Source organism: Sesamum indicum, linkage group LG1, assembly GCF_026168435.1.
Source record: "Sesamum indicum cultivar Baizhima isolate 11 linkage group LG1, ASM2616843v1, whole genome shotgun sequence".
NCBI classification, from domain to species: Eukaryota; Viridiplantae; Streptophyta; class Magnoliopsida; order Lamiales; family Pedaliaceae; genus Sesamum; species Sesamum indicum.
Genome location: NC_142657.1, coordinates 16,999,809 through 17,027,409, shown reverse-complemented (window position 1 = coordinate 17,027,409; position 27,601 = coordinate 16,999,809). Strand labels below are relative to the sequence as shown.

The 27,601-nt window shown below is 32.5% G+C and overlaps 5 protein-coding genes across 6 annotated transcripts; 3 read left to right on the top strand and 2 right to left on the bottom strand.

Annotated features, from left to right (window-relative positions):
* Positions 1 to 5,481: 5,481 nt before the first annotated feature.
* LOC105166835 (shikimate O-hydroxycinnamoyltransferase) lies at positions 5,482 to 8,592 on the bottom strand. The gene is made up of 3 exons (XM_011086328.3): positions 8,040 to 8,592; positions 7,630 to 7,937; positions 5,482 to 6,214 (listed from the first exon to the last, which is right to left on the bottom strand). Exons 1-3 carry the CDS (start codon positions 8,454 to 8,456, stop codon positions 5,650 to 5,652), a joined length of 1,290 nt encoding a protein of 429 aa, XP_011084630.1. The 5' UTR covers positions 8,457 to 8,592; the 3' UTR covers positions 5,482 to 5,649.
* Positions 8,593 to 13,422: 4,830 nt separating this feature from the next.
* Positions 13,423 to 15,088, top strand: J8 (Chaperone DnaJ-domain superfamily protein). Its single transcript, XM_011084179.3, has 3 exons — positions 13,423 to 13,938; positions 14,439 to 14,507; positions 14,723 to 15,088. Exons 1-3 carry the CDS (start codon positions 13,723 to 13,725, stop codon positions 14,903 to 14,905), a joined length of 468 nt encoding a protein of 155 aa, XP_011082481.1. The 5' UTR covers positions 13,423 to 13,722; the 3' UTR covers positions 14,906 to 15,088.
* A 2,033-nt stretch (positions 15,089 to 17,121) lies between these two features.
* LOC105165207 (magnesium transporter MRS2-1) lies at positions 17,122 to 21,869 on the top strand. Of its 2 annotated transcripts, none has more exons than XM_011084158.3 (6): positions 17,122 to 17,360; positions 18,085 to 18,693; positions 20,402 to 20,530; positions 20,625 to 20,963; positions 21,053 to 21,100; positions 21,418 to 21,869. In XM_011084158.3, exons 2-6 carry the CDS (start codon positions 18,103 to 18,105, stop codon positions 21,646 to 21,648), a joined length of 1,338 nt encoding a protein of 445 aa, XP_011082460.1. In that variant the 5' UTR covers positions 17,122 to 17,360; positions 18,085 to 18,102; the 3' UTR covers positions 21,649 to 21,869. The 2 variants fall into 2 exon arrangements, with proteins under 2 accessions (XP_011082460.1, XP_011082470.1); XM_011084168.3 differs by having other exon boundaries at positions 18,051 to 18,693.
* A 186-nt stretch (positions 21,870 to 22,055) lies between these two features.
* On the bottom strand, positions 22,056 to 25,095 carry LOC105165199 (GAG1At protein). The gene is made up of 2 exons (XM_011084129.3): positions 24,763 to 25,095; positions 22,056 to 22,410 (listed from the first exon to the last, which is right to left on the bottom strand). The coding sequence occupies exons 1-2, from the start codon at positions 24,926 to 24,928 to the stop codon at positions 22,319 to 22,321; spliced, it is 258 nt and encodes an 85-aa protein (XP_011082431.1). The 5' UTR covers positions 24,929 to 25,095; the 3' UTR covers positions 22,056 to 22,318.
* Positions 25,096 to 26,296: 1,201 nt separating this feature from the next.
* On the top strand, positions 26,297 to 27,190 carry LOC105165190 (early nodulin-like protein 17). Its single transcript, XM_011084118.3, has 2 exons — positions 26,297 to 26,571; positions 26,729 to 27,190. The coding sequence occupies exons 1-2, from the start codon at positions 26,403 to 26,405 to the stop codon at positions 27,061 to 27,063; spliced, it is 504 nt and encodes a 167-aa protein (XP_011082420.1). The 5' UTR covers positions 26,297 to 26,402; the 3' UTR covers positions 27,064 to 27,190.
* The last annotated feature ends 411 nt before the right edge of the window (positions 27,191 to 27,601 follow it).

Below are 27,601 nucleotides of genomic sequence, written 5' to 3'. Positions count from 1 at the left end.
TGGGGCTCGGGGAGTATTCATGGATAACTCATCACGGATATCATAACCCAATTTATTTGACTGCATTCTAACGAACCGTTTATGCCAACAATGTTATATAATTTTTGCATGTATTTTATTTATAATTTACAAATAATATTAATTTTATAATAAATATAAGAATTATATAATTTAAGAGAATGATTCATTACAATATAATAATAAAAATTACACGAGGCAACACTTAATGCTGATTAAAAAAACGTGGTCTTAAGTCTCGTGATGAATAATTATTTTATTTGTGCCGACCAAACTAAGGGTCAAAGTTTTGGCTAGCGTTGGCAATTGCAGTCGGGCTCAAAAAAATCCATCCCGAATGAGAACCGATTTGGGTTAGGCAAGTTCTTTTTAATTAAACTATCTTTATAAAGGTGAGGGGGTAAATTACATTTTTGGTCCTACACTTAGATCAATTCGCACATTGAGTCCCATATATGATTTTTTTTTCAATCTGAGGACAATTGAGAAATTTTCGTCCAATTAATAACAACAATTGTTCTTTCCGTTAGCCAATACAATCAAATAGTACGCATCCTAATTTCAAGTGGCACAATTACGGTGAGTTCTAATTAATTTACGTCTTACCAAACTAATGGTCGAAAATGTGCCCACTATATAATTCATTGCATCTCACCACACTAATTTCAGCTAAGACCGTCTACCACTTCTTTTGAACAAACAAACATGCATTTATTATATAATTAATTCTATCTAACCAAATTAATTCCATTGTCGAAAAAATAAATACAAGTTTAGAAGAAAGAAAAATACAAATTAAAATTATAAAAATGGCAAACAAAATAAATTGATGATTTTCAGTTATATAAAAGTATAAATAACAATTTGATTAATGACATATCAACATAAATATCACGAATTTATTGAACTTGTTGAATTTTTCAATTAAAAGAAAGCCAGAATGAAATAAGAGATTTTATAGTTGATATATTTATTTTTTTATTTATATTTTAATTTTAGAAGTTTTTTCTTTAAATATATTTTTTAATTTAGTAAATTCAATACATTCATTAAATTCATAATTATATTAATATACCAGTATTAAGTTATTATCTGAATAATTGATCATCAATAAATTATTTCAAAAAACAGGATTAATTTTTTCTTAAGTTTCAAAACAAAATGACCAAATTATAATTAAAAAAGAATGAAAAGTAATTTTATATTAAAAAAAAAATAAAAGAGTTTCGTAAGAATAATATAAGAAAGCTACTGGTTTGAACGGACTAATTTGAAGTTAGTTAAAAAAAATAGGAACGATTATTTCAAAATTAAAATCAAAAGTCAATAACTAAAATAAATCTTACCTTATTTATTATATGATTAGTTTAGTCGGACCATTTCATTAAAGTGGACATCTTCCACAATGGTATCAACTACTTTCACTATCCCAATTTCAACTCCCCTTTTTTTGGGGGGTATTTTATTAAAAAAAATATTCATGAATAATTAATAAATTGTTTTAAATAATAAAGTACGAAATTAAATATAGAAGAAAAAACATTCACATATTTGATTAGACCAATCTCATGGTACATGATATAGGCCCCGTTGACTTCATCAATTGGTACTTAATGTTGGTAAATTAATTTCAAATTAGTCTGTCTTTTTAATTATTTTTAATTTAAGCTTTTTGTCAATCTTTCTGCACTAGTTTCCACCTGAAATATGCAATTAAATACAGTCAAAAGGCACGAATTAAGTTAAAAAGTATAGGGGCGAAAATGGACATTTACCTCATGAATATATGAACGTCTGTAAATAAGACAACGATGCTGCCATAATTAAACCTTTGAAATGTGAGAGAATCGAAGAGAAAAAACACGAAAGACATATGTAAAATTCTTAAAGTGCGTTTTGGGTGTGTGATTCAGATGAATCTTTGTCATTCGAATAAGGCGAAAAGGATAATGATGTCGAGTTCAATCCGTGAACTTGAGGCTCCCATGATTATAAGGTCATGGTTCAAATTCCACTAATGTGTGGGATATTATTTTACTTAATAATAGGTGTTGTTCTATTTTAATAATAGTTGTTGATTGTGTATGGTTACTGATATTGATCATCAGTATATGATTGTTATAGTTGTCGATAGTTGTTAGATATAAATATCTGATTTGATAATTATAATCGATTTACTTAATAAAGTAATATTACATCACTTTCACTTTAAAAAATAAAAATTAAGTATTATTGGTTCACTAGTTATGAGGGTAAGTGTTCCTCCACTGTATATTTGACCTTTAATTGCTTCTAAAATTGAAATTGATTTGAGTATTCGAGAATAGTCGATGAGAAAATTTTCGACAATATATGATGTATTTGTATCTTTAAAATTAATATTCAAAAGATAATTTATCATCACGAGTAGTGAGCCACTTCAATTTAATAATATATAAAGATATGTAAGTAGTTTTTTATTAAGACTAAAGCCATTCAAAATTTGAATATGTTGGAAAAGTGTATGATTCCTAAAATGTCCTTTTCTTTTAAAAAAATTACATTGAACCAAAAGTTTTAAACTTGTTAAACATTCTCATCCAAGTTTCACCACGTAGGCTGAAAAGCCATTGCACCTCCTTGCGCTCATGCTAACTATCATATCCATTTATTTGATTTTTCACAGAAAATCGTCTATTCACAATAAGTTTTTTTAATTAGTTTCTATATTTTAAATTACTGTAACTTAAAAATTATAATAAATTAATATTATTTTATCTATAATAAAAATATTTACCACAGTAATTAGTTTTAGCAAATATTTTTGCCTCAATTACATAAATAATGGTTAATAGTCTTTGAATAGCCGTAGTTAATTAGTATATACTATATAGTGAAAAGTCATATTAGTATAAACTAAAAGGGTATTCGTAATTATGCTAAATTTTAGAAAAAGTCATTGTATTTTACCTATATATTTATTTCTTCCACAAAATAACAATCCCTCTAACAAATTGACTTCGTCGATAAATTTTACACATTCGAAATTAATTAATTTCATCAGTTTTGATAAGTTATTTATTTTAACAAATTGACTTCATTGATAATATATTCAAAATTATTATTATATGCACATCAAAATCACATGCCATAATAATTAATTTTAAATAATTTAGAGAATTACGCACACACATAACATATGACACAATTATGTGGATTCTAGCCCAAAGATTAGGAGGGCCTAACAGCGTATCTGCTGTGGCCTCACACTCACAGTCTACTCTATCAGTCTAATCAAACTTCTTGTAACTAAAACATTAAATTATATTTAGAAAATTTATTGACAATTCGAGGTTAAGTTTAATTATACAAATATATTTTTTAATTTTTTTTATAAAATTATAAGTATTTTATTATTTTATTAGATGTAATTGTAAGTATATTTTGTATTTAGCGGCGGAATTTTATACAAATACTCCCTAAAGTATATTATAATAACAATCTTTCAGAGAGTTAGTTGTAATTTTCCAAGGAATAAAAAATATTTATGTAATTAGATTTATTAGTGCAGTTTACCCGTGCATTTATTTTGTTATTAATTCATTTGAATTTAATAGAAAGTTAATTTTCTTAGATGGACCCCAAAAATATTATTATGTAAAGGTCAAATTCAAGATCAAAATATTTCTTGACATAAACATGCCCATATGTAATAGTACATTTAATTGCACTATAAATTACAGGTTAAATTACATTTTTTGTCCCATAAATGACTTTTTCTTTTTTAATTTTGGTCACATACTCTATTTCCGACAATGGCTGGTAGGCTGTTAAGTATGGAGGAAAAACGTATATATTTGGAGGAATAATTTTGGTCCTATACTCTATATTTGTATTTTTATCGAATAATTCATCATCATTTCCTTCTTCACTCTCCCCCATTTCATATTTACTATCATTAAAGTACTCAAAATCTTTAGAGTCAGTTTGATTTGTATCATTCTCATCAATATTAATCCCCTTATTAGTTTCAAGTCTAACACTGGAAGGCCCAATTTCAGCTCCTAAATCATCTACCCTTACATCTAAGTACACATAGACCATCCTGTCAATATAAAGATCCAGACAAATAAACACTAAATCATCTGCAGAACATAAAAGTTGAAATTCATGTTCTCCCAACTTGTAGTACATATTATACCCATTTATATATCCCAACTTCAAATACAACTCATCCAAATAACTTAGACAAATGCAATTTATGTCTACACAGTCATAAACAGCAATGACTCTCTCCTTTATAATCACCAGGATCAGGATTACTACACCATGATGCAATTTTAAAGTAACAACTAAAGATAAATCATCTAAAATGATTAAAAGAAGTAGTAAGTATCATCTTCAGATAGTATAAGCTCAATATATATAAACAGAAAAGTTGAAAAAGTGGCCAAAAGTATTAATTACCAAGTTGTTCGAAATATATACACATATATCAAGTGAGTAACCACCTCACTGTTGCCATGTGAAACCAACAATAAAAGCTCAATTTTTTTAACCAAACAACAACAGAAAAAACCAAAATATCAAGCACATGGTCAAAGAATCTTGTCAGTAAAATAGAAAAAGGTACATCTCGGGCCAAGAATCAAAATAAATAATAGTACCACTACAAAACTCTTCTACTATTTAAGGTGGAAAAACACCCATATGCAATGTTTATTACTCCATACAACAAACAGAAAAAACAACAACCTCAGTTCAAATTTATACATACCATAATCTGGAAAGGGTTTTCGTTTTCTTTGGGGTTGCAAAGTGCCATTTCAGTTTCCCAATCACCAAATCCTTGCCTTCCACAATGGTCAGACACTTTACAAAGTTTCAAATTGTCGGGGAAGAGGTGTATTTAAAAAAAAAAAAAATCAATGGCATTTTTTTGGTGTACTTTTCGCTAGGATAGCAAAAAAATTTTGGGATTCTCTTAGTTTTCAAGATGGAAGAAGATCAAATTAAGATAATTTCTTAGTGTGAAGTGCAGGTTGAATGAAGGGGAAGGAATTAGAGTTTTTACTAAGGTAATTTTGGCCTTTTTTACTTCTTCTATTTTGCTGCCAAAACAAAACGAAGACATTAACATTTTCTCACGTGCAGATCACATGACTAATAACCTATCAGCCACAAAAGGAAATAGCTGATGTTGTTAGCCTCTTGAGAAAAAATCCTCTTGTATCCTCAAATTGAAAAAAAAAAGACACATATGGAACTCAATTGGCCTAATATGGGACCACAATTGTAAAGAGGATGACTTAGACACCAAAAAATATAATTTCAATAAACTCACCTAAACACCCACTAAATTACTTCACAACCAATTAAGCCCGATATTCTTGGAGGTGCCAAGAATGATTTGATGCAGGAAAGAGGCGTATTCTTGGAAGATTTGATGCATGTCCCCTTTTAAACATTCAATAGTATAGAAAGTTGTCATGTCCCTTTTTGTTGCTTTATTTAGGACAAAATATGCATTACATCAACGAAATGCAGTGTAGTTTCAGGCCTCCAATTACATGTGTCTTTATAATTAATATTACTTGGAGGGAAAATTATATATAAAAGACAATTGGTATTGGATTTAAGACATAAAATACTTCAAATGCCCTCATAGAGGAGCCTCTCAAACAGGTGCATATGTGGTTTCAGCAGCGAGATTGCACACAGCAAGCTCCCCTCCTTTCCTGGACTCCGCATCACAACACATTTCCCTTCGCATGTTGGACCGCCAGGTCCCAAATGCATAGGCTTACCACAACCGAAATCTGCATCAGCTGCCAGCCGAATCCAACTGGTTATGCAAAGATTCGGGCATCTATACGTCCGCCGCCCTCGCGCTATTCCCATAATATCAGGCTGCAGCTCCAAGTAATCAAGAGCCGACCTCAAGTAACGAGTGTCCTTCATCTTGGCGAGCGTGTCGTGAATTTTACGGACAGCAAACTCCAAAGGATTCGACTGCATTTCGCCACCTGAAGCAATGGGCGTCGCCGTGAAGATCACATTGCCGAAATAGCCTGGTGGTAGTGGGGGCTGCAGCCTAGATCGCCCATCCACCGGAATGTACAGCTTCGTTTCCTGATCTTTGGGCAGCCCACGAGCCATTGATGTGCAGCGCCATACGTGCCCCGCCACCACCTCGAACGTGCTGTAGTCACTAACCCTGTGATCTCCACACGTTCCAATTAAAAGTCAGTGGAAATTGACATGTACGTTGTACATGATCTAATCTTTTTATTTTAATTTAAATATTTTATTTATTATAATTTATGGTCAAAATCTATTAAAATATTTTCAAAAATTAATCCTTTATTTTTATAAAACAAATATTTCTCTTATATTTTTATTTTAAAATTTTTAGTTTATTTCTTATAATTTGTGAAAAAAATATTAGACCAAATAATAATTCAATTTCAAAAATACATAAAAAGATGTTAGAGTTTATCTCAAATACAAATATAATTTAAAAACTATGTTATTATTTATATAAAAAAAAGAAATTTCTCTAATATTTCTATTTTAAATTATGGTCAAAGTTTGTTAAGATATTCTGAGAGCACATAAAAATTCAATTTAAAAAAATGTGAAAATTTATTCTCACATACAATAGTTAAAATTTTAAAACTAATTTATTATTTATATAAAACTAGAATTTTTCTTTAACATTTTTCTTTCTTAAAAAGTATATTTTCTTTTGTGATCAAAAGATCATATTAAAATATATTCAGAGAAAATAATTTAATTTAAAAAATAATAAAAAGAGGATTAAAATGATCTCAAATAGAAATAGTTATAATATGAAAATTATTTTTTTATTCATACAAATATTTTTATTTTAAAAAGGAAATTTTATTTATTATAATTTATGGTCAAAGTTTATTAAAATACTCTAAAACCAAATAATAATTCATTTCAGAAAACTAATTATTTAAAATACAAATAATTATAATTTAAAACTAATTTATTATTTATATAAGAATAAAATTCTCCAATATTTTTTTATTTTTAGAAGAAGAAATTTTATTTAGATTCTCATAATTTGTGATGAAAATTTATTAAAATATTTTCAAATCAAATAATAATTCAAATTCACAAAAGAAAAATTATAAGATGTTATATAAATAATAATTAGTTAATTTTAAATTATGATGGGATAAAAAATATTACAAGTCCAATTTGATAAATCTGAAAAACAACCAAAGCATGCTTTTCAATGACCAAACGAGGCACATGTCAATTTGTATTAACATACAGTGCATAATTTAAGTTAATTAAACTTTGCAATTATGTAATATTACGTAAGTACGGTGCCAAAGTCTCGACCCATTATTTGGTATATATGTTTCTATAATTTTATAATTTTTCTATATTATCTTATTATGTATTGACTCGAAATATATTTTATTTTAATAAATTCATTATAATTATTAATATAAAAAATTGATATCTATCAACCACCAAAAACAATAACAATCATATACTATTTATAAATATTAAATAATTATATCAAATTAATATTCACGTACCATGCATTAAAATAAAGGGGTTCAGTTTTAAAAACGAAAAAATAATACTTGCCTGTTTCCGTGGCATTGGGCCTTGAGTGCGTTGACCTGATCCCGAGTTAGCTTGAATATTGAAAATATGGATGTTTCATCAGAAATTTGCATTGTTGGATAGGGATGGTACTCGATGTGGTGGAAGTGCGGCTGAGGCGGATGGCGGCCGCGGAGGAGTGTTCGGTCGATGAATGGTGGGACGGCGACTTCAAGACCACGGGCTATATCAGCCCATGTGTTGATGAAATGGTTAGCAGAAATACCATCTGATACGTAGTGACTGTTGGCAATACCTAAGCATACTCCACCGCATTTGAAACCAGTCATCTATGCATAAAATTACGACTCAGTGATCAATACTTGATCCATCTTGGAAGCTACATATATAATATGTAGTTTGAAATAGAATTAATATTTCTCATGCTTAACCTGGATCAACAAAAGCGGGAGCGTCGAAATTTCCTGGGAATAATCCACAGTAGGGATGAGGCTGAGCTCCGGCCTGGGAACGAAGTTACTACCAATTGCAATGTCATCTATAGCAGCGTCGCACTCCGCCTCCACGAATAACACCCCCTCCCCGTTGCAGTTGATCTCAACGCGACCTTTGTCGTCCTTCTTCAGCCTCCCCGCCACCGGGTAAAATTCAACCAGGGCACGGCTGAGCGCCGCCTTGAGCACCGTCGAGTCAAAGAAGTTGCCCGTCTCGCTGGAGCGGTAGATGTACAGAAAGCGGGTGTGGTAGTTGGGCTCCATTAGAAGGTCCAAGTTGGAGATCCACAGGCTGCGACTCGGCGTCGCCGCCATTGGCTTTACCATCGTCGAGCTCTTCACGTTGATCCTCATGCTTCTGAAATTAGTATTGACAGAGAGAGAGATGAGAATGAGCAATCTAAGTGTTGTCTGGAGTCTTTAATTTTTTGCGATTACGAGTTGTCCAGGTTTCTGCTGCGTCTTAGTTAGCTGTCTGCCGGGGGGCGAATCAAAGCAGTTATTTAGCTTAATAATTTAATTAGGCGCTTTTAACGACTATTTGAGAAAAGATTAGGTAGAGACAAATCTCCAGTAATAATATACACAAGCCCATGTTCTTCTTCTTGTCCTTGTGAATTGGCCAGCTCAATCATACTTATTCATAAATAAATATATATAGTATTATAATTTATTAGGATTAAAATTATCCTTCATTTCTTAATTTCATGATTACAAAATAAAATTGATCGAAATTTTTAAAATTGAACGGGTGCAATGATACAACAAGTTTATCCTTGAATCATATTTCAATCCTATAGGGAGTGATTTTTGTAATTCTGCAAAAGATTTATATTTGAATTGCTTAATTATAAGGTTAAAATGCATTTTACCCCTTATATTTTGTTGAAAAAGTTAAAAACCATCCTGTGTTTTGTAAAATCCAGCAACAAACATTCATTCCATTAATAATTAAAGGAATGTGCATTACACACGCTCCTTGTGCGTTTGGAGATTTTTTTTAACTGTTTTTTTATCTTATTTTTGAATAGTTTTTACAAAATACCCTTATGATATTTATATATTTCATATGTATACTTTTTTATTTATTTTGAGTGATGTTTTTGCATTTTCATCTATTATAAAATAATTTTTTAAAATATATTTACTTAAAATATGAAAAAATAAATAATTTTTTTTGAAATTTTATAATTTAAATTCAAAGAATTAAAATTAAATTTTTAATTTTAATAATTATTAAAACTGAAATTTAAAAAAATTATAATTATTAAACCTGAAATTATTTTTAACTAATTAAAATATATATTTAAATAAATTTAAGTATAAAATTATTTTTAATTAACTAAAATATATATTTAATTATTATAATTATTTTTAATAAACTAAAATATATTTAAAATTAACTAAAAAAAATTGCAGCGATGGCGATGGTTGCCGCCCCTGCACAGAAAGGCAACAACGTTGACCGTCGCCCATGGTCACTGATGGGTGTCGAATCCACCAAAAATAATTCCTACGAACACTTTTGTAGATGTGTGAGTAGGGTCGAATCCACAGAGATTGGTTTTAAATTAATTCCTTCAAAAACGAAAATAATTAGGGGGAGTTTTGATTGTGAAGAAGAATAAAACTAAAAAGCTAATAAAATTAGATGAGATAAATATAAGAGAAGAGTATTCCAGTTAAAGATAGGATCACACTTAATTCCACGGTTGATCATAGATGCAAAGATAACAATTATTCATGATAGATAAATTGGTTATGGCAATTGGTACGACCTAACGACCTCACCTTTCCTTACCTTGTGGATAGTCAAGGAACGTCCGTTGACTAAACCCCTAATCAGTAAACAACCTTGGGAACGTCCTCAAGATTTAATTTACCGACAGCATTAAGAACTAGAAAGGCCCAATTCTAACCAATAAATTCCTACGAGGATTTATTTAAGTTAGATTGTGCATTCCCCACAACATAATCGAAAACTTCTACATAATCAATTATGTTGTGTTACCACTAGTTATCGAACTAAACAAACAATTACGGATTTGAAAGTTCAATTGGCTAGGCAAATATTCTTGACAATAAATCAGATTATTTGTAATAAAAGCACAGAGAACAACACAAATACCAATATGAACAAAAGTAGAAAGCATAAATTAGATCTCACAACCCGTTGGATTTAAGCGTTCACCAAGTCTTCGACCGGAATGAGAGATTTAGCTAGACATGCTCATGGAAGAACGCATGAAAAGCAAAATAATATAAAAACGTAGAGAAATAGAAGAGTTCAAAAGTTGTCTCTTAAAGTGAATTACATCACCTATTTATAATAGCTAGATACCTAGTTCTACTAGGATTAGAAGTAGATTCCTAGTTGAACTAGAAGACTTATAGAGATAAAATTATAATCCTAGTTAAACTCTTCCTTCATCAGAGGTAGTCCAAGCAGTTCCAAACTCTTGCCAGAATTTGAGTTTGAGTCTTGTTTGAATTTCCATTTTGGTGCTTTTCTTCATTTTCCAATTCTTTTGTCCTAATGCTGCAAAATAATATTTAATTAGGAGTATTTGATCACAAAATAGGCTAAAATATTATATGAAATAAGTACAAAATGCGATTCTATCAGTCACCCAGACCATTGCATTATGTTTGGTTTTGTTTTTAACTTGTTTTTGGGTATTTTGTGGAAATAGAGAGAGAAAAACAAAGATAAATAAAAATAAGTTAGAGATAGTGTGTATGTTTGGATTTGTTTTTGGAGATAATATAAAATAAGTATGTTATGTTTGATATTAGGTAGTGAGGAGACAAAAAATACTGTTCATTGTCAAATCATCTCTTTTATATATATATGTATAAAAATATATAATTTATTTAGTTGTGAGTGAATTAAAATAAATATTATTTCCTAATTATATATGTATAGAAATGAAAAAAAATAATTTATGTAAATATATTTTTAAAAATAATTAAATGCACTCTAATAATGGATTAACAATATTTTTTGTTAGTTGTTCTATTTGAAGTGATAAATTTAAATACATTATTCAAATAATATAATATATGAATTAACCGCGTAGAATAATTATATTATTTTATATTTTTTAAAATGTTTAATTATTCCAATGATGTAGAAAATATTACGTATAAAATATTAAGTGGTTAAAATAAAATATATTTGTATTTAAAAATCAAATATTTAGAAACAAGACAAAATACTTAGAAACAAGATAAAAATATGGCAAAATAAACAATGACAAACATTGCATCTGTTTTGGGCCATCTCTGAACTCAAGCCAAACATAAGCTTGGAGTTTGGGTGTCGCCCTCTTTCTTGTTCGCCATCGCCCGAGCAGATGTGATGATGGTAGAGGGAGGGGGGAGGAGGCGAGGGGTTGCACAAGGGGGGCTAGTGGGGAAGCGAAGGGGTAGTGGTTGGGCGTGAGGGTGGTGGTGATTGGAGGAGGGGGGTACCCAGTTGGGTGGGTGGATTGGGAACTTGGAGGATTAATTTTATGTATTTTTTTTCAAATGAACTTTTTATAATATATAGTATAGTTTTAATCAATAAAATATCAATTCTCATTTTTTTCATAAATTTAAAATCAAACAATTAAGATCAATTGATTATATCTGAAGGCTCTGGTATAATCAATATAAATTCAATGGTTATTAAAATAAGAAATAATATATATTAAATAATAGTATAATGGTCATTTTATAAAAAAAAATTAACGTTGTTAGTTAGATGCAATTGAGCTACATTTAACAAAACAGAGAGGAGGGTTTTGCCTATTTTTAAAATAGAAAAGAATTTTTAATAAACTTTTTAAAATATAAGAAAATTTTATGTATTTTAGCCTAATCATATAGTCAAATATGGGATACACCCAAAATAACCAAAACCTTTTTTATCCAATCATTTTACCTTCATATACCTTCATGAAGTCAAGTGTGGGATACACCTATATGAGAAATATGTGTACACAATTAATTTAAAAAATAAAAAAAAATATTGTTTTTAAATATATTTATTAATTTTGATAAATAAAAAAAAATAATGAAAAAATTTTGAGAAAAGAAAGTACATAGTTGATCGAAATAATTTAAAAGAAAATGAAAGAAACAAAAGACCCCCTAAAGGCCCACATTTTATAACATCTGATTATAATATTAAACTCCACCATTTTTACCCCAATTAAATATCATTTACAAGTTTGAAATAAAAATTAGAAGTATAATTCAATGCATTAAAAAAAGTTTTACCAACTTCAAAATATATATAAAAAAAATATTAATATCTCCCCCATAAATTTCATATACTAACATGTTATATGTGTAATTCTTTTTCTGGAACCTTCTTTTGTTGCCTGATGTGTGTGTGAATTTTGATGAAGTAGAAGGTTTGGGTTTTTGAATTGGTCTAAACCGAAGGGGACGTTGCAGATAAAAGCGTGCATGTGAATATCCAAACTCCGAGAATCTTCCTCGTGCTGCCGGCACGCGTTTTTACTGGATCTGAGTGAAGCACGTGGCATGACTCTATGCCACATCAGCTCCCCTCTCCATTTCATTGCAAATTAGATTTTTCTCCCACTATTTCCTACTATTTATGTTTCTGACCTACCTTCTTCTACATTTGGATATCTAAATGCTATACTACCAAAGTTGTAATTAAGTGAAACTGATAAATTTAAATTTCACCATAATGGCGTAATTTAAATACAAACTCATTTATAGTAAGTTCTTCTACATGAGTTGTCATTAATTTAAATAAAAAAAGTTTTATAATTATAGAATATCTTTCCAGTGAATTGTTTTAGTCGTCTCTCTATTACATATTTATTTTACAAAAAAAAAGATACTAACTCTGTATTAATTTGAAATTTACCTATAATGTATGTTAACAAAATTTTGATTAATTGATTTTGAATAGGAAAAGAATTAATTTTAGCAATATAGTATGATACAAAAGTAAAATCATGAAGAAATATAGATTATAAATTACGAATATATTATATTATAAAATACAAATAATAGAGGACTCAAAAAGCAAATACAGAAAGATGCGGACATATCCATAATCCCTGAAAAAGGCAAGAGAGATGCCCCAATGGGAAAGGAGGGCCATCTATTACAATATGACTAGGACCAAAACCGACGGCCAAGGAATGGATAAGATTGTCAAACACTGACTGGCCCCATATCACGTCCACACCACAAATAAGGTTAAATACGTGAGACTACGTGTGTCTACGTGTGTGTGGATATATATATATATATATATATGTGTGTGTGTATATATATGTTTACGCAGAAGCACACATCATTTCGTACAGACAACTCTTGTTGTTTGAACACAATTTCATCTTCTTTCTTTCTTCAATCCATTATTGCATTCCAAAAGGTCCACCTCATAACAAATCCTGTTCACTTCAAAATATTTTATATCAATTATTGTATTTGTGTTATAAATAACCATCAGCCGTTGCAATCTTCAACTCGTAGCAATCCTGGGATTGGTCGAAAATCGTGAACATTCTGTGGTTTTTGCATTCTGGGATTTGTTTTGTCAGTTTTTGTTGGGTTGAGTTGAATACTGAAGGTTTTCGTGGAAAAAATGGCTGCCGCTGTGGGATGTGGTTCTGCATTGGGTTCTTGGGCTCAATTGAAGGGAAGAAATGTGAGGAGTAATAATAGCAACGGTAAGAGGAAGGCATTGAGGGTTTCATGTGGCTCTTCTGCTGCTCTGAGTGATCCATATAAGACTCTGAGGATTCAACCTGGCGCCTCTGAATCTGAGGTTAAGAAGGCGTTCAGGCAGCTTGCTCTTCAGGTACTTGCTTCTATCCTTTGATTTCTTCAGTCTTATGTTTATTTGATGGGCTAAAAATGTGTTGTTGCATTAATTTTCGTTGAAATTCTGTAAGCTGAAATTTGGTCCAAAATAGGTTACCTTGATTTGGATAAGAATGTCCAATATATTAAAAGGCTTTTAAAGGATTTTCCATTACAAAAAAACGGGGATCTCGGCTCATTTATGGCTCTCCGCGTTCATATCCATAATCTTGGTTTTAGAAATCTAGAATGGGTTATGCATGGGTATATAAAAATTTGAAATCTTGAAGTATCATTTACCCTTTGCCAACTGAAATCAATCTTGCAAGATAATATATATTTGTATGTGCATAGTTATATTTCCTGATTATTTCTGTTTGACTTTTCTATTTCTTGTGAACTAACTGCTGCTTCAATTGCAAACTTTGGTGGTTTTTTCACCTATTTTATGCACAAGGTAAATAGTTGTATTGCTTAATGAATGTGATTGAATTGCAGTATCATCCTGATGTCTGCAGAGGAAGCAATTGCGGTGTCCAATTCCACCAGATTAATGAAGCATATGATGTAAGTGAACTTCATTTGGAATTCAGTCCATCCTTGAGTCACTTTTTCATGCTGATTATTGTGTTGACCTCTATTTGTATGATCATGCTAATAGAGTATTTAAAGGATTAACTATGTATATATGAAGCATCAATCAGTTATTAATGGTATGAGATGACTTATTGGGTGAATTCTTGTTATTGTGTCTGAACTATGTTTCTGACGATGTTGTCCAGATTGTGATGAGTAATCTACGGGGGGAGTCCAGCACGCCCCAGATGGAGATGTACGAGCATTACGACGCAGATGAACCGATGAGAGGGATGTGCGATGAGGATTGGGACATGTGGGAAGAATGGATGGGATGGGAAGGAGCTGGGATTCGTGACTACTCGTCCCACATTAACCCTTACATCTGATCTCCGGACGAGTTTCATGAAGCGTTGGACGATGTTTGTTTGTTCGGAAAACAACCCCATCTTCATAATGTGTTTATGAAGTTGTGAAGATGGCTGAGGTTGTTTTTTGCTGTACAGATCGATGTTTGTTTCTCCTGCAGTTGTACATAGCATCCCATTTATGTTAACTATATTTCCTAACTAGTATTGTGCCTTTCACTTGTTTTTACGACAAAATGTTGCCTACTCGTATCTGCATGAACCGTCGTGTGGTCTTAGCTCCTTTTCTACTTTTATAAGCGGTCGTGCAATCTTCACTCCTTTAGCGAACAAAATATCGAACTTGGAGTTCGAAACCTTTACATAAATGTGTTATTTGTGGAAAGAAATTGGAAGAATAAAAATTTATTATTTAAACGAACAAAATTGAATAGGAAAGTGGGCAATAGTTAAAATGCACTTGGATTTTATTTCTATTCGTTAATTAAAATAGTATCAAAATGAGAAGGAGATGAATATACAGATATATATACTAATACACTCACAAATAGTGATTAATGTGTTGTTTTATATATTTTATTTTTATTTATAATATATGTTAAAGTGTGAAAGATTATTTATTAAAATACACAGAAACGGCGTGCCACAACTGCTAATCTATACTATATAGGAAGAAAATGCATTTTCTCTCACAAACGGCTATTATGATACCGCAACACCAATTTATTATTATGCCAATAATACTGTAAGTTTATTTTCTTTTTTTCTTTGTTGCTTTCTTTCGTTCTTTTTCTTTTCCTCTTTAGAAATATAATGTGTTGGTATATATGTCTTTTTTTTATTCATAATATATTTAAAACATAAAATATTATATATGTACAAACTTTCAATATTTTTTTCTTTTCTAAATTTATTATCTTTCCTTTTATTTTTCGAAATTCCATGACATTCTTTTTGATATTTTTGTATTTTCAAACATTCCAAGATCAAACGAAGCACCATAAAATGTGTTTTTTTTTATGAAAATTGAAGTAATGGAATTTAGATTTTAAAATAAATAAAGCATACTTACATCATAGCTTGAATAAATTTGGATATATTGATAATAATTATATTAATTACTTGACTATTACATCATTTTTTTCTCCTTAGCATTCATCGAAAGGAGTACGAAACGCTTCGTGCGTAATTAGTTGTAATTTAATTATTATATTTTATTTCCTATATAATTTTTCACACAGTTCGAATAATTTTATCGTAAATTATCATTACATTTAAAATATACATGATATATAACATATTTTATTAATTATATAAATAATATTAATTTTCTCTGTGCGTTATGTTTATCTAAAATATAATATATCTGTAGCATTTAATTCGGAAGTAAGTCAAAAGACCATTAAATTAATATTATCAGATACCTAAATCAACATTGGAGGAGATCAAAGCATCAAGCTCTACCTTCAAAGTTACCAACATCAAAGTTTACATTCCTGAAGTGAAAATCAAAGGTTCCAAGGGGAAGTTTTGTATCACAAAAAGTACAAATAAATTCAAAAATCATTTGCAATACTTTTTTTTTATTTTAATAAATTCAGAAACACAATATTTACGTTACAACACGGATTTATAATAAAAATCTGAATTAGTTATTATTGATATACAATTTTTATTAAGACCTTAATATATTTTTCTTGATTTTATTCAAATTAATAATAGAACAAAAACTTACACTATTTTTATGTTCAATAAGGCTTAAAATTACAAAGAGAGAAATTGGAGAAAATTTTAATTTTGGACAGTAATTTAGGATCCATCGCATTATTAATAACATCATTTAAAAAATAGCTTATATAGGTACTATTGCAACGAAATATTTATAATTTTGGTACTTTAATTACAAATCTAACAGCAAGCGCACGTGATCATTAAATTAAGTGTTTTCATGTGAGTGGCGTAGGGGTGTTTTTTGGTATTGTAGTATTTTGTAACTTTAGGTAATTAACACTTTTAGTTCTGCAACTTACTTAATTTTAATATTTAATTATTTTTTTATAAATTTAAATTCTAAACATCTCATATTTAATTATTTTTTGATAAATTCGATAATTTATTAATAATTTTGATATTCTATACACTAATAAATCTCTCTCTCTCTCTCTCTTATTTTAACAAATAGGTAAATAAATTAAACCAAATTCAATAAAATGGGCCCACGAAATGATTTTCCGGGTCAGGAGAACAATTACAACACCACTCCAATGCCACTTCCTAGTACTGGTTCCATAATCCTGAGCGGTTAAGTGATCTTTTGAATGTTTGATTCACTCCAACACGCGGAACGCATAATCGTGTGTGTGTGTGTGTACTTGTCTAAGTATACAATGTGTTTCTTATCTGAAATGTTTGATTTCATTTGAGTGAACAGATTGATGTATTGAAGTGGAGAAGCGCTTGCTCTTCTTTACCCTAGGTAATTTCTGGAAATATGGTGTTTTTAGGCGATTATGTAAGGTTATAAACTTACAACCACTACGTGTTTCCCTCTTCATGGGTCATTCAAACATGTTTCGCTTTTAAATTCAAACTGTGACCGTTTAGGTTTGCTTGAGGGGAAGAAATGGAGAAAGTGAATTTTGATTTATTTTCTGGTGAACACGCGATTTTCTAGTTATTATTTGTATGAATTGTTATATTGGACGTCTTTTTCTTGCATCAATTTTGTTTCCGCCTCCAAGATTGGGATTTTGGTTGTAGAACGATTCAGTTTGAGGCTGGGGAGATTAATATGTGGTCGATTGTCCATCAGATTTGTGATTGGTTGTAATAAAGCAATGAACGGTAACTGATTGATGTCTTTGATGCATGAGCACATAGTTCTGAGAGGCGGGGATCTATTTAGTGTAAAAAGTGCTGGAGAATTAATGAATTTCCAAATATTGGTTGGGGATATGTGATTCTATAGGATAATTGTTGAAGTGTAGAATTGTCTGGTATTCTTAATGTGGCATATGATTATGCTTGTCAAGTTTGGGGGTTTTACCATCTCTTGTGAGGCCTCACTAAATGAACTCTAGTGATAGTTCATATTATTCGCTACGGGAGTATCTCATTTTGGAAGAGTTGGGCCTTGGCCGTAACCAGACTGTTCATTTGTGCTCAGATTTGTTTCCTTCTCTGCATCTTCTTTTCTACAGTGGAGGACTTCTTTGGAGATGGCTGACCTCAAAGAACGGCTGCTCCCACCAAAACCTGCATCAACAGTAACTGTTAGAGATTCGTCATATAGGCCATCTGCCTCTGGCCGGCTGCCATTTCAGGGAGTGGATGTTTCAGGACTAAAAAAATGGGGGCAAGGTGTTCGATCATGGATACGTGTTGATACAACTGGGAATTCCCGAGCAATTGAGGTTGACAAGTCCACTGTGATGCGTCGTTGTGATCTTCCTGCACGTGACCTAAGATTATTAGATCCGTTATTTGTTTACCCCTCGACTATTCTTGGTAGAGAGAAGGCAATTGTTGTAAATCTTGAGCAGATTCGTTGTATTATCACCGCTGATGAGGTTCTGCTCTTAAATTCCCTTGATAGCTATGTACTGCAATACGTGGTGGAGCTGCAGAGGCGATTACAAGCTGCAGGAGTAGGTGAAGATTGGCAGTCCGAAGGTTCAGCATTAAGCAGGAGCAGAGGAAGTAGAAACTCTGATGATATATATGGAAACATATCTCCTGATTACTTACCCTTTGAGTTCAAAGCTCTTGAAGTTGCTTTAGAAGCTGCCTGTACTTTTCTGGATGCTCAGGTACATGCCATAAAAGCTTGTGTTCTATAGGGTTCCCTTGCCTTGATCAATTGTGTTGATGTTATGAAAATCTTTTAAGTTGTCGAGACCTGTGCACAAGACTGCCTGAATATTTCCTAAGAGGTAGTCTCAGTTTCTGTTTTTGCGTGTAACAAGCATTAGTTGTTATATGAACTTAGCACCATATGTTCCGGGTGATTGCTTTTGGTAGAAGTTGCTTATTTGTTCTTATGCATACCTCATTGTTTGGCTTCTAACTTGAAAATCTTACAGAGATGATAATCCAATACATTCTGTAAGGTTCTCATTCATGCAATGAAGGGATAAAAAAGAAAGCATATATTATGGATTGGTTTCTAACACAATTTCCTGCAAAAATAATTTTGAGACATCTTTAGCCTTTGGATATAGTTTTTTGTTAATTTGCCGAGTTGTATTTTAGGAATTATATAATACCAAATATTCTGAAGTCAGGTTGAAGAGCTCACTCCAAGTCATTTGATGTACTGGAGTCAGCTAGAAGTTGTAACATGATCTTATATGATTAGTCGCATTTTTGTTACAGAAATCAGATGCTTACTCGGAATTGGACATGTCTGACACATCTAAATAGCAAGTAATAGTAAATTGCGATGATAGAATGAATCTTTCCGCTTTCTCTTGACCTTTTGTCTCTGATGTTAACTGATGAGCTGTTCAACAGCTCACAGCGTACTTGCTCACTCACGATCCTTAAACTACATCTCTTTAAGCCTTTCCTATCACTATCAAACCTCACATTCTAAAATTGAGACCAAAGCCTATAAATAACTTTTTCCACCTTATCTGGATACTGTTTCAGTTAAAGTGGTTAGAATGAAGAAACTTAGGAACATTGCATTTTGACTGGTCAGAGTCTTGTACCTAATTCTCCAAAGATGGACTTAAATACTGAATTAGCATGGTGTTAACTCATAATGTAAGGATCTAAAGTTAATTATACCAAATTAAGGAGGGGAATACTTTTGCTTGTTCCCTTTTTCAGAAAATCCTTGTGTGCACATGCTAACACATCAGCATTTGCTACAATCTTAGTCTGTTGGGTGTATTGGTGGTTGTTTCTATGATGTGAACTTTTAGAAGGTTAACAAGTTCGAACCATGATTTTGTCCCAGCTCTGAAATACAGTGGTTTCTTTAAACCATCCCAAATTGGAGTCTTTCTTCACAAAGGGTCCATAGTACCTGAAGCACTAAAGTAAATTGAGTAGCTTGGCTGGGAATGGGCTATCGGAAACTTCTTTACCTGCACACTCTTTTACTCACCTGACCTAATGTCTGATTCAGATGGTTTGCTTGCTTATCACTGTATTCTTTTTTATCAGTCAATTGCTTGTCACCGCACTATGAGAAGGTGTCTATTATGTCAGTGTAGTACACGTCTAACTCTCAGTTAAGAGTTGAGAGAAAGGCTAGCTTGATAGGAGACACAACATAGTTATTGGAAGATGGGTGGTTTGGGACAGAAGAGAAGACCATACTCTAAGGTGCTGCACCCAGTTTTATGGCAGTAAGCTGTTGAAATGTGAAGCTAAGATGATAGGTTAACCATATCCATAGTGCCCTAGTCAGAGTCCTCGTATTCATTTCTATAGAAATATACTATGCTCAATATTTCATTTGAAGTATATCCAAAATTGAATGCATATGCATAATGTTGAGTCGACCAGGCAGCAGAACTAGAGATTGAGGCTTATCCACTATTGGATGAACTTACATCAAAGATCAGTACATTGAATTTGGAACGAGTTCGTCGATTAAAAAGCAGACTTGTTGCACTGACCCGGAGAGTTCAGAAGGTATCTAGTTAACTATATGGGCCCATCTACTTTTCTGACCCCCCATTATTTTGCTCTTTATCTGATCCTACAATTTTTTACTGTTATCATCTAGGTTAGGGATGAGATAGAACAGCTAATGGATGATGATGGAGACATGGCTGAAATGTATCTTACTGAGAAGAAAAGTCGCATGGAATCACCAGTCTGTGGTGATCAATCTTTCAGTGGATTTCGATCAAATGATGGTGGGTTCTCTGTTTCTGCTCCTGTTTCTCCTGTTTCTTCACCCCCAGACAGCAGCAGGAAGTTTGAGAAATCCCTGAGCATTGCAAGGAGCAGACACGAGAGTGTGAGGAGCTCAGAAAGTGCCCCCGAGAATATAGAAGAGCTCGAAATGTTGTTGGAGGCATACTTTGTTGTCATTGACAGCACTCTCAACAAATTGACTTCGGTATCCTCCATAACCATAATAGTCATTTCTCTTTCTTTCTTATTCCCCTTCCAGTAAGAACACTTCACTAATTTCTTGTGTAATTTCAGCTGAAGGAGTACATTGATGATACAGAAGACTTCATCAACATTCAGCTGGTAAACGAATCTCTTTTTCCGCCTCTATTCTATATTTTACTACTTTTCAGTGGGAGAAAAAAGTGTCCCATTTTAGTCTAAATGCAGGAGATATGTTTCTCTGTTAAAATGAGCTGATATGATTTTCTCGTAGTGCCGAGTTAGACTAGTTTTTGGATGAATTTGCTATACACGCACCTTATAATTGTAATCTCCTACAACTTCTTATCATCATACAGCATCAGAAACATTAGAATTTACATCTTATCGATATATTACGATTTTCTTTTGCTAGCCTTCATTTGTACCATCCAATGCGCAAAAACCTCTCTGTGCAGGACAATGTTCGGAACCAGCTTATACAGTTTGAGTTGTTGCTCACCACTGCAACTTTTGTCGTTGCTATATATGGAGTTGTCGCTGGGATATTTGGGATGAACTTTCCAATAGCAATGTTCGACGATCCAGGTGCATTCCAGTGGGTCCTAATAATCACGGGAGTTTGTGGGGCCGTTATTTTTTCATCATTTTTATGGTTCTTCAAGTATAGAAGACTAATGCCGCTGTAGAAGACTGGAAACACAGACATTTTCGTTTTATTGTTGTCATCTACTATTTAGTTTGCATGTCAAACAAATTAGGAGTAGAAAATGAAGAGATCACCTATCTCATTGAATTTATTTTTAATTCTTTGTTATTTGTACAAAAATTATAGTTCATTAGTTATGCACCGGTTGCTCCTTTTGCAACTGGAGCTGTAGATCAGTTGAGTTAACGATTTTTTGTTTAACTGTCGAGTTTGGAATCATTTCATTGAGAGGGTGTTCGAATAAACCAAGTTTAACAACCTTTTATTTGTATTCAACGCTTGATCAGACTAAAAGCTTGTCTTTTGAGAAAATTTTTGTTTTTAAAAAAGTGAAAATTAAATAAATACCATGGTACAAAGTCAGATGGATGTCTAAGGCTCTAGGCATATTGGCCAAGTCTGAAAGGTTTTATTATGCAAAACTGGAAAACCATCTAACACTAACAACTAATTCTCTAGTAAACTCGCAGTTTTGTTGTACAAATAACATTAGAACATATCACTTTCAACCATGACAAGGTCTCAACGAGTTTCTCCGCCCAAGACTGGTTCATGTCGGAAACAGCAGAAACCATTACATAGATGGAAGACAGTCAGCGTTAAGAGGTTTCTGGAATGTGAGCAGCTGAAAAGATATTCCACTTGTTTTTTCACCTATTTGTGGATGAACCAGTAGAAAGTCTTGCACTTCTGGCTTTATCTGCTCTTTCCAAGTAATCTTGATGAGATTGATGCTTTGTCCCTTCAAGAAACAAAGTCGTTTCAGGTTGCGGCTCCTTTTTCAATCAACTGATCAAACTCGAGAAAGTAAAGATGCATACAGATTGACATATTCAACAATGAGTAAGAATTTGGCAAACAATAGACATCAGAAATCTGCTCATTTTGGAAGACTGCAAAATCTTTCATTTGTTCGTTTTTAGTGAAACGTTGCATCCCTTTTCCAGAAGGGATAAAAAATGCAGGGGTATTGCAAACAAAAGAGCAAAAGTTGGGCCAATGATTGGAGGTGACAAATATAAAAACAATGCTTCCTGGCATTCTGCAGTTTACGTAGCAACACCACACTTTTTCTAATATGTCACGCTCTTGCACTTGCATATCATGTTCATCAGACTTGCCATGTTGGCGCTTTTCTTAAGAAAAAAGAAATTGTAGATTTATGAAAATACCAAAATTTGCGCGGTTTTAAATTGTATGTGAGGAAGGCATATATATACATATATTCATGCTTTTCATTTATTTATTTATTAAATTAAGAGGCGTGACAAAAGACAACACCTCTTTTATTACTATTCCTTTAATTAATTCACCAGTTACCACCTGCCAGTTTCACATGCAGGCTGTTAAAAAAGCCATCACATGAAAGATGGAGTTAATTCGCCTGACTCCATTTTTTATCATAACGAAGTTCGTGTTCAAAAAGAAAAATTATATAATTACGCTAGCTATATTCACATGAAGGCTCAGCCTTCACATTTAATATAAAATCTGCTAGAGGAGCCATTAGTTGTGTGATTAATCATGTCACTACTGAACATGACTGATCACTGAGTTTATTTTGGGGAGAAAAAGAATTTAACTAAATAGTACATACATGAATAAACATATTATAGTTAGTGCTTCTCTCCAGCATTTCTTCTCAAATGAACTACTGAAGAAGAAATTAAGAGTGCTAACCGTACTGTCTCCGTTCATGTATACAATATTACCTCATCCCCCCACCTCAACCCTCCTTCCCCCTTTTTATGTTAAGCTGTTGCAACAACTTTAAGTGAAACTGATAGGTCTAAACACGTAGGAACAGAATATACATAGGTCAGAACATTCATGTAGCCCCACCAAATGCCTTAGCAAGGATTAGAACCATATTGTGGGCCTGATAACGTTTGACCTTTAGCCACTAGGTTGTAACGGTTGGTTGTACTAATTACAACTTGGTCACCTCTAGTTCTAATTCATCAATATGGATCTGTCTTTTCATACTGGTCGTTTAAGCTCAATACAAAACGTCGGTCTAGCAGTGCAAGAAAAGAATGCATCATCCAGCTGAGATGTGGTTAATTCAGGAGAAATCAATCTGGAGGACTAATTCTAACTCCACCAGTATAATAAGAAGACCTTTACAGATTACAGAACCTGAAGACCTGGCAGGCCCTCCTATTTATAAAAATTATAACCTAGATAAAAGCAACTTTAAGATCTACCACAATGTTTTGTTCCAAAGCAACTTGACAAGACAATGGACTAATATCTAAACAATCTAAATCTTTTTATTCATTAACATGTATTCTAAAGGACCAGAGAGCATGAACAATCTTTACCATTTGTTTAAGAAATGATTTTACATTTATTTAGTAGCATACTGATGTTGCATGTTCATTTCAATAGCATATTATAATTCTTCAGATAAGTTGTTCTCTATCTGCTGGTACCAATTTTACGAGACGGTCGACAAAATCCTTTTCAAGCATACAAATCAGACTACATGTTAGTCAAAAGAATCACCAAAAAGCAACACTGTTAAGGAGCCAAAAAGTAAATGTAGTCTTTCCAATATCTTCCATCTTATGTAAGGATCTACTGTCAATGGAACTCTATTGATTATTTAGCAAAGTGGTGATAAACAGATTGGCAAGAAGAGCAGATAGATAGATAACTAGAGTTAGTGAGAGCCCTAAATAGGTTGAGTGGCGGGAGAAAGCAGTTGACTAGGAGCAATTCCTATTTATTCTTCGGGGCGATGGATTTAAACTAATATTTGAAATTATTATCTCAAATCCAAAACCTTTTATCAAAATGCATTTGAAGTGTGAGTTATTCCCAGTCCCATGGACAACCGAAGCACTGCAGGTATAATAGACTCTACTATCAGACCCTCATTACCCCAAATGCTCCTACTTTTATGAACATCAGCTCCTCCGAGAAATTAAGACTAAGAATTAGAAAAGAGACCACATTTAATCTTCTAACTTTACCATGGTTTCGTTTCTGGAAAAACCCAAATGGCATTTCTGGGGGAGCACTCAATTTCACAAACACAAACACATAAAAACAAATATCATGAAATCGCAATAGATTAAATTAAACGAACCTCGATTCATGAGGTACCAAGGAACACCAAAGAGGGCTCCAATGATGACGATGCCTGCCGCAACATGCTTCTTCTCACCGCTGTAAAGATAGTGATCCAATTTAGCCCTAAAACCCCCCGACCCTGCCCCTGATCCATTGCCGGCTTTCTTTGTATCGCTGCTCATTTTCCTGTCGTTCAGTGTTAAACCCTCTTGCTGTCCCCAATTTCTGTTCTTGCATAAATCCCCACCCTTGTGTGGGTATTTTTTTTCCTTTGCTTATGTTTTTAATTTACTGGTCGGCGTAAATCATTTAATTATGGGTGTATTATGCATTGGGTGTAGTCATTACATGAACGACCCGGGAACCCAACTGTCCAACCTCTATTTCACGCTCTGATGGAAGGTCCAAGTTGCACATGGATTCGCATGTTGTCCGGCACGTAAATCTCGATTACATGTCTTCTACTGCTACATCCGATATATTAGATGGTTGATATTTCACTTTTTAAAATAAAAAGTACGTGCACAAATTATTGATTATAATATGAATTTAACCTATATATATATATGTCCTCATATTTTTTTCATTAAAGGTGTGTATTATATATAAATATTGCTTTATACTTTTTTTTTATTCAATCCACAACAATATTTTATATAATATAAAGAATTTTGGTTGGGGTCAACCAAACAAACCTAACGTGTTCAAACTTTCATTTACTTTCAATCTGAGGTAGTATTCGTACATCGTATGACAATCTCGAGCCGAATCACATTGCAAGGGGCTAGGTAAAGTATTACAGGTTTCACGCGTAAAAATGTAGAAATGTAAGCAAATTCGAGGAGCGTGAAATGTGAAATATAAATTATTACACAAATTGAACAAATACATACACAACAAATAAATAAATAAAAATACATTAAAGAAAACCAAAAAACACTATATTACTGTGACAGTAAATGTGTATCTATATTCGTAAAGCTCGAACTAACAATATTATATATTTATTTTAAAATTTTAACTTTTTACCAAAACAAAATTCCATGCTTAAATCAAATAAAATTATAGTTAAGTGGTGTTTGTACAAGCTTATTTTAAGTGCTTATCAGCTTATTGGTAGACTAGAAAGAATGTTTTTATTTTGCAACTTTCATTTTTTTTTTTTCAAATTGCATCAGTTAAACTAATGTAAACAAAAATATACACAACTTCCTACTAAATTATGCAATTTATTAGTAAAATTATAAAGATTGAGTTGTTTCTCAAACACTTCAAACTTGAATATTCTTTTATCTTTTTTGTTTTTCACTTATATTTTTTAACACTCTCAACTCCCACTATAATTAAATATATAATTTTCTTACAATTTATTTACATCACAAAAATACAAGTTATTGCAAACATCATCATACTCACTCACAAAATCATACATATATAAAAAAAAAGAAAGAGAAAAGCAAAGGCATTATTATGTACAATAGAGTGACCCTAGCAAAATCATGGTACAACATTCTTGGATCCGTTATGTTACCGTTATTAGAGCATAATCCCACACAACTTTAAAACCCCAACTCCCCATTGGCCAGAAGAGCCATTCTCAATCTAAAAGCATCCATCTGCAACAACGAAAGCTGTACCGTCACGCACCAACCCCTAATGTCCACCTCACCCTCTATCCTCCACCTCGTCTCCGCCGTCCTCCTCCTCCTCCTCTCCTCCGCCGCCGCCACCGACCACATTGTCGGCGCCAACAAGGGCTGGAACCCCGGCATCAACTACACCCTCTGGGCCAACAACCAGACCTTCTACGTCGGAGACCTCATTTGTAATTAAATAATTCCTACTTCTTTTTCCTCATTACGACGTTTGATACTCATCCAACACTTGTATTTTTATTATTTAAATTCTTGCGGGATCAAATTTGCTGTTTCTAACAGTTTCTTAGATTAATATTTTGGGTGGAATATTGTGGGAATATGCAGCATTCAGGTACCAGAAAACGCAGTACAATGTGTTCCGAGTGAACAAGACAGGGTACGATAACTGCACGACGGAGGGCGCCACTGGGAACTGGAGCAGTGGGAAGGATTTCATTCTACTGGACAAGGCCAAGAGGTACTACTTCATCTGCGGCACTGGCGGCTGCTTTAATGGCATGAAGGTTTCCGTCCTCGTTCACCCGCTCCCTCCGCCGCCCAAGTCAGCCGTCGCCGCAGAGCACTCGGCCAAGGACTCTTCTGCACCACCGGCGGCGCGTGGCGTTGCCCGGGGAGTACTTGGAATTGTTTTCAGTGTGGTTCTGTCTGTTTGGTTCTGATACGGATGGATCTAGTGGTGGATGTGTGTTCGTAAAGCTTTTGGATAGGCCTCTTTTTTTTTTGGAATTCCAGCAATTATTTTATTTACTTTTAATTTTGAAAATCTAAGTGAATTATTATAAGCTATTTCATTTGCTAAGTAAAAAAATTATTTCTTACTATTTGGAGGGAACATAAATATTACAAATTAGGTTTAAATAAAAATTAGACGAATCAAATATTTCATCTTTATCTTCATCGTCCTTCCTTTAATTATAATTTTTTTTAATTATCTCTATATTTTTAAATAATTCTTTAAGGGCCTGTATACGTAATGCCCGTGTGATGTTAATAAGATTGACTCATGATAAGGTTGGATAAATGAGGGACAAAAACAAAAAAATAGAGTGATATATTGTCTCATTTCTCATTTTATCCATTTTATAGGTATCACACGTTAATTTTATTTTTTTAAAGTAAACGACCCTTTAAATGGTTCCTACACTCGTTCATCGATTTCCTACTTTTCCACCCTTTAAATTTTCACTTACTGTTTTT